The sequence below is a fragment of the Macrobrachium rosenbergii genome, chromosome 2 (assembly GCF_040412425.1).
Source record: "Macrobrachium rosenbergii isolate ZJJX-2024 chromosome 2, ASM4041242v1, whole genome shotgun sequence".
NCBI lineage: Eukaryota > Metazoa > Arthropoda > Malacostraca > Decapoda > Palaemonidae > Macrobrachium > Macrobrachium rosenbergii.
The window spans coordinates 56,109,271-56,116,770 of NC_089742.1; the positions used below are offsets into that span (position 1 = coordinate 56,109,271).

The 7,500-nt window shown below is 37.2% G+C and overlaps 1 protein-coding gene across 1 annotated transcript in view; it reads left to right on the top strand.

Annotated features, from left to right (window-relative positions):
• The window catches only part of LOC136843139 (uncharacterized), a 93,570-nt gene that overhangs the window by 43,766 nt on the left and 42,304 nt on the right, over nt 1-7,500 (top strand). The window contains exons 7-11 of the mRNA XM_067111186.1: nt 531-798; nt 2,436-2,617; nt 5,957-6,109; nt 6,768-6,929; nt 7,441-7,500. The exon at nt 7,441-7,500 is cut by the window's right edge and continues 72 nt beyond it. Coding sequence (XP_066967287.1) covers nt 531-798; nt 2,436-2,617; nt 5,957-6,109; nt 6,768-6,929; nt 7,441-7,500 — 825 coding nt within the window. The remainder of the gene's footprint in view (nt 1-530; nt 799-2,435; nt 2,618-5,956; nt 6,110-6,767; nt 6,930-7,440) is intronic.

A 7,500-nucleotide genomic window follows, 5' to 3' on the forward strand; every position in this document is an offset into this window, starting at 1 on the left:
TATATTTTTTCAGGGATATGACAACTTTAATTTATATTTTTCCCGGCATATGACAACTTCAATTTATATTTTTTCAGGGATATGACAACTTTAATTTATATTTTTCCCGGCATATGACAACTTCAATTTATATTTTTTCAGGCATATGACAACTTTAATTTATATTTTTTCAGGCATATGACAACTTCAATTTATATTTTTTCAGGCATATGACAGCTTCAATTTATATTTCTTCCGGCATATGACAACTTCAATTTATATTTTTTTCAAGCATATGACAACTTCAATTTATATTTTTTCCCGCATGTGACAACTTCAATTTATATTTTTTTCGAGCATATGGCAACTTCAATTTATATTTTTTCAGGCATATGACAGCTTCAATTTATATTTTTTTCAGGCATATGACAATCTCAATTTATATTTTTTTCATTCATATGACAACTTCAATTTATATTTTTTCATTCATATGACAACTTCAATTTATATTTTCTCAGGCACATGACAACTTCAATTTATATTTTTTTCAGGCATATGACAACACATGCAGTCTTCGAATTCTGGACAACGATGAGCACCTCATCGAGACAGTGAGGGCTCTGAACATCCATACGGTTTACGCCAAGGACAAGTTCGCAGATTCTTACGTTAATTGGCTGATGCCGTTGCAAGTGGCCTATCCCTATAAAGGAGAAGGCGGGGAAGGTAGGTCTATGTTGTCTTATCCAGTGCTTTGCTCCCACTGTGCAACAGTAAAGAAATCATTAAATTTCTTTCTGTTTCATTCTTGGCCTAACTGTCCATTGGCGATCTAACTGAATCTTCATTGCCTTATTCTCTCTACAAGCCGATGTTATTGAGACATCATAGTCTCATCGATTTCATCTGTACCAGAAACCCATATCATGAAACTGGGCATACTCTCAGAGCTCTTGTCAATCATCGCAGAGGATTTGGTGAATTTGACCTTTTGCAGACATGTGGCATAAAGATAGCTGTTGTTGGAGCTGGTTAACTGCCTTTGGTCAAGTGACCTTTGTCTCAAGATGGCCACGGTCTGTCAGCCAATCATAGACTCAATTTTATTTTTTGTTTCCAAAACTCATTCCAAGAAGCTGCCCTAGGAACTTGTTAACCAGAGGGGGGGAGGCGGGGGGAGGAATCTAACGATGCTATGATGCTAGCATGTTCTTGGAGCTCCTGTCAGCCAGTCATAAAGCTAACCATATTCATGAAGCTCCTGTTAACCAGTCGTAAGGAGTCTCATAAAATCCATGTTTCAAAAACCCATGCCTCAAAGTTAGATTCGTTCCTAGATATCATGAGGAAAGTAAGTTACGTATACCTTAGTTTTACCAGACCACTGAGCTGATTAACAGCTCTCCTAGGGCTGGCCCGAAGGATTAGACTTATTTTTACGTGGCTAAGAACCAACTGGTTACCTAGCAACGGGACCTACAGCTTATTGTGGAATCCGAACCACATTATAGTGAGAAATGAATTTCTATCACCAGAAATAAATTCCTCTATAATTCTTCATTAAATGGCCGGAGACTCGAACTCGGGCCTAGCGAGTGCTAGCCGACAGCTCCACCGACTCTCCCAACGAGGAACTAGAGATATCAAGAGAGTCTTGAAGCGTCAATAAATTCATCTTTCCAGAGACCCATGCATGAAGCTGGAAATATTTTTGAAGCTCCTGGTCAACAGCACTGGAGTCTTATGTCTCACACCTCTGGACTGTAGAACAGTCTCCCTGAGGACGTCGTGCAATTGGTACTTCAAAAGTTCAAGCGAAGATGCAATGCATTACTACCCTGATGCTATTCTCCTTGCATTTTAATACATTCTTATCTATTTATTAATTTATTGCTTTATTTTTTTCTTTTTAATTAGTGAGATCTCATCTTTCTGTATTTCCCTCTACTTTCTCTTCCTAATGAGCAGCATATTATTTGGTAGCTTGAATTTCAAGTCAATGGCCCCTGTGCGCTTATTCCTTATGGATAGGGTTCATCTTTGAATAATAATAATAATAATAATAATAATAATAACATAATAATAATAATAATAATAATAATAATAATAATGAACGTAATGTACTAGACATCCATTACAGTAATAATAATAATAATAATAATTATTATTATTATTATGATTATTATTATTATAAATGTAGTGTTCCAGACATCCATTACAACAACATCAACAACAACAACAACAATAATAATAATAATAATAATAATAATAATAATAATAATAATAATAATAATAATAATAATGAATGTAATGTACCAGACATCCATTACAATAATAATAATAATAATAATAATAATAATAATAATAATAATAATTATGACTAAAATGTTCCAGACACCCATTACATGCAGCTAAGTAATGCAAATCACGGTCTCACCCGAATCTCTCCGTTCCAGATGCCCACGTCATGAAACTGGCCATTTACCTGGACCTCGCCATTCGCTACTGTCAACCTCCCATCCCCAAAGTTTATGACATGGCAGACGATGTCGTGAAAACAGTTAAGGAAAATGACGAGGAATATTACAATCACATCGTTCGCTGTCTGGGCACGCAAGTCAACCGTATTAATGTCATGGTAAGTGATGACAACGGCAGATGGAATGTAATGATAATTCAGAGTATGTGGCGTTTTTAGTTACAACAGGTATTATCAGGTATCATCGCTTTTTATTTTTTTATATTCTACACGAAGCTGAAAGCATGACCTTTCAAAATAACGGTGATTTCTTTCGAGTGCTGCTGACAGCGATAACTTGATTTTCGAAAGGTCAGTAAGCAAGTAAAAAATGCGCCCAAGTTTCTTCGGCGCAATCGAGTTTTCTGTGCAGCGTATAATCAAGGCCGCCGAAAATAGATCTATCTTTCGGTGGTCTCGCTACAATGCTGTATGAGCAGCGGCCCATGAAACTTTAACCACGCACCGGTGGTGGTCTGTCCTATATCGTTGCCAGACGCACGATGATGGCTAACTTTAACCTTCAATAAAATAAAAACTACTGATGCTAGAGGGCTGCAATTTGGTATGTTTGATGATTGGAGGGTGGATGATCAAAATCCCAATTTGCAGCCCTCTAGACTTAGTAGCTTTTACGATTTGAGGGCGGACAGAAAAAGTGCGGGCAGAAAAAGTGCGGACGGACAGACAAAGCTGGCACAATAGTTTTCTTTTACAGAGAACTAAAAGTAGTAGATAGAGAAATTGTCAGTCCTTTTAAAATTTCAACAACATTCACTGCGCGATTTTCCTAGACGCCTAAGGACTCTCGGTAGGTCTTTCATATCTCTCGTAACAATTAGCTCTCACCCGGTTAGGAACCTTTATATCAAAAATGTTCATCTGGTACTTTGGATGAATAATGAAACGGGTCAACGGAAACCGAAGAGAAACAGAGATCATTTTTCCATGATGCTTAAAGAAATCAAAACCCGACTTCGGAAAAGAGCCAGTGTAGAGCTATGATGTACATTTTCAAAAGAAATGACAAACGCTTTTCAGTCGGATGCAGGCAAAATAAAAAAGATTAAGAGAAGGGTGACTGCATAAAAACGTGTACCTACGATACAAAGCAAGTTTGCGAACACTGGCTCTCTAGTGATTTCATCATTACTTTATGGAATACGTATAAGCCTACCCCTTAAAAAGCTAAGCGCTATATGAATCTTTCAAGATATCGGTAAATTTCGATTTTTTCTTTATTTTGCGCTCCATATTCACTGCACAATATAGAACAGTTGCCAAATCTGTATGTTTAATTGTTATCATTTTTAATATATATATTTTTTTTTGCTATTATTCTCCATATAATTACTGTCATTGCCATTATTATGAATTCTATTTTTTCTACTTCAGCAACTGTGTGGATACTGCCTATTATTATTTTTATCTTGTTATCTTATGTATGTTGATTGTGTGTATTGTATTTGTATATTCCATGTATATATGACCCTGACGTGAAATACAGGATATTATTATTATTATTATTACTATTATTATTATTATTATTTGGACTTGAAGCAACTTTAAGAATGATAACCCCGAAACCTAATGAAACAAAGGACTCTCGACCATCAGTAAACCTAGAAAGTTATTTGTGACTAATATTGCTTCATCACATACGAGATCTTCAGACATATTACTACTCCCAATAGCTATTTTTACTTATTTATTTCTTTTGTTAGAGGAGATGACCTTCCAGTAGGCACAATATTAATTCTAGATATAAAGCCTTCCTCTAATATACCAGTAATCAAGGACATATAGGATATACACGAGAAAAACTTCTAAAGGACAAACATCGCATAACGTGAAATCACCTTCAGAACGATACTGCACAATCGTAACTTTTCTTCCGAGAGATCATTTTCCCGAATTTTCCCGGCAGGAGGAGGAGGGAGAGAGAGAGAGAGAGAGAGAAACTCCTGTCAGTGCTAGAAAGTTTACAATTGCTTTTCAGAGAGAGAGAGAGAGAGAGAGAGAGAGAGAGAGAGACTCCTGTCGGTGCAAGACAGTTCACTACCGCTTTTCCCAGTCGAAGCAAAAATGAGAATTCCCACTCATGTAAGCCCCAAGATTAGATAAAAGAAAGGGGGGTTAAATGTTAGTTCAACGCCCATACATTGTAATAAAAAATATTAAAGACCTTTTAGAAACTTGCAACATACCTTAGGAATCTGGCGCAAACGGCAGGAGTCACGTTGAGGCCTGAAAAAACCAGTGAAGTTGGTAAGTCAAATATTTTACATTATCTTGCAATGACGTGTCACGAGAACTAATAACAATAAATCTTTATTGTATCTGAGACAAACTTCTGTCATTATGGCTTAGTCATGCATCTCACGTAGCGTGAAAGAGAGAGAGAGAGAGAGAGAGAGAGAGAGAGAGAAACCTATATACCCAATTCCTGTAACTGGAATTAGACCAAGGACAGATTTCTGCCAGCAAACTGAATTGTCTTTGAAAACTGATTACACAGAAAGTTTTGGGGCCATTGTACGAACACTTTCCCGTGACGGGAGACGCAAGTTATGCGACATACAAGTTGTAAATTGATAAAAAAAATAAAAGAAAAGAAAATTCTCCCATTCATCTCTAACTTCGTCATACTACAAAACCTTTAAGCTCGATGAAGGCTTTGTGACATTCACAGAAAATATTTCTCTATTTTTCTTCTCAATTGCGGCATTCGATCCTGCTGGACTTCCGGGAAACTATTATCCAGTCTTGAAATTCTGTTTACTTTATACATTGATGTTGAATAACCTTTAGAGAGACATTTCGATGTGGGATTAGCTTTTCACAGATGGAATGAGTAGTTAGTCTTAAACTACAAAAAATAAAAGCAAAGGAATTATTCATAAATAAGGAGATAAATCGATCATATAAGATATATTCTCTTTGTCCTATCCACTCCAACCAAACGGCACTTTTCATGCTTCAATTTTTTTTTTAATTAGTGAATGAAAAAGTGTTTCACATAAACCAAACCCCCGCAACCCCCTCCCCCAATCCTCCTCCCCGGCTAATACTTACTGCCCCTCTCCCACTCACTTCCTGGTGGCTTTCGGGAGTCGTTAGGGCCCAGTGGTGGTCGTCAAAGACCCCCTGGGTAGCTTGTTATCCCAAATTTTAATCCTTTTGAATTAGTCTCTGGCACCCAGTGGTGGTCGTCAAAGACCCCCTGGTTAGCTGGTTATTGACGAATGCTTTCCATAAAGTACCATAATTTATCATCATTGTAGTTCTTAAAAAGTGATAAAATATTCTTTGCTGCTCATCTTAAAAACTTATCAGGTCTTATAAATGTGGGTATTATTGAAACTCGGATTTCACAAGAGTCCCCCATATTATTAGATTTAACTTCCAAACGTAACCAAAAGTACATTAGGCTTTTATTCTATATTTTCTTATTTCCAGGATTTTCCAGCCGAAGTGCTTTTGGAGGACCAGAAGGCTTCGGCCGCGTTGTACAAAGACCTTTCGTCCAAGAAGGGCAATGGCAAGATTAATCCGGATGATATGGAGATCTTCACGGATCCAAGTATTTTCGTCCGGATGTGGATTATCCAGGTGGGTCCAGTTTAATACATATACATATACATTATATATATATATATATATATATATATATATATATATATCTATAATATACATATTATATACATATATATATATATATATATATATATACATATACACATTCCTCATTTGGAAGTTTGATGAGGAATATACCAGCAAATCCTCTTATGAAAAACAGCTTTGCTGAAAATAGGAAAAAAAGTTTCCCCCGAGCACATGTACAGAGATCAAGTGGCCTGGAATCACTTGGGTTTCTCAGAAAACTACTTTCAGTGCTCGGCGCTTTTAAAAGAGAAAGCCAGTATTGGAAGGTTAATTGAAAAGAGGATTAGCTGGGCTTCAGACCTTCCTATGATGGCAACAGGTATATACTGCGCTGTTTACTAACATATTTCTGTTGCTAGAACGAGACAGGCACCCCTTAGGAAGCCTGAATTTTAAGTCAATGGCCCCTGTGGGCTTGTTCCATACGAACAGTGTTCATCTTCACATAACAGTATGAATTTCTCATTGGTCGACTCCAACAAAAGAGAGAGAGAGAGAGAGAGAGAGAGAGAGAGAGACCTAACGACTCACAAATAATGAACAAGAGAGTAACTAAAGTTCAATCCGCGTACTATCTGTCACTCTCTTTATCATGCTCCTTCAGGGATATGCAGGGGTAGTGAGCATCCCAGCGGGACTGTGGGTGTGGGACGAGCTCTTCATGAACAAGTGGTCCCAGAAATACCTGCATGATGTTGGCGTGGCCATTCTCTCGCTCATCAAGCCGTGGATGCTGAGAGCCACCATGTACTCTGGAGCACGCAAGGTAACATCGATGATTGATTTTTCCTATAGGGTGTACTGCGTGTGCTAAAATTGACATGCAATGGTGTGTGTGTGGGGGAGAGAGAGAGAGAGAGAGAGAGAGAGAGAGAGAGAATGAATCAAAATTAGAGGTTCGTATTTGTTTATCTTTCGAGCTCAGGATGAGATGTGGAATTGCATGCTTTTATATGAATGTATGCATGTATATGTATAATATATATATATATATATATATATATATATATGTTTATATTCACAAATATATATCAGAGAGGCTTCATTATTTCTTACTATCTTATGCTTTAACTGAATATGTTGTACTTAATACAGAGAGAGAGAGAGAGAGAGAGAGAGAGAGAGAGAGAGAGAGAGTTTCCTTATATCTCTTGCAGGAACATTGCATCAAGAATGATCGAATTTATCTCTAAGTAACTAAGCCATTAAGTCACTGATATAACTATAAAACTGTCCGTTCTAAGCGAAAACACACAAACGATTACTTCTACCTTCAGGTGTTCTTGGACGAGCCCGCCAAGATCTACCTGAGCGACCTGAGGAAGGGCGTCATGCAC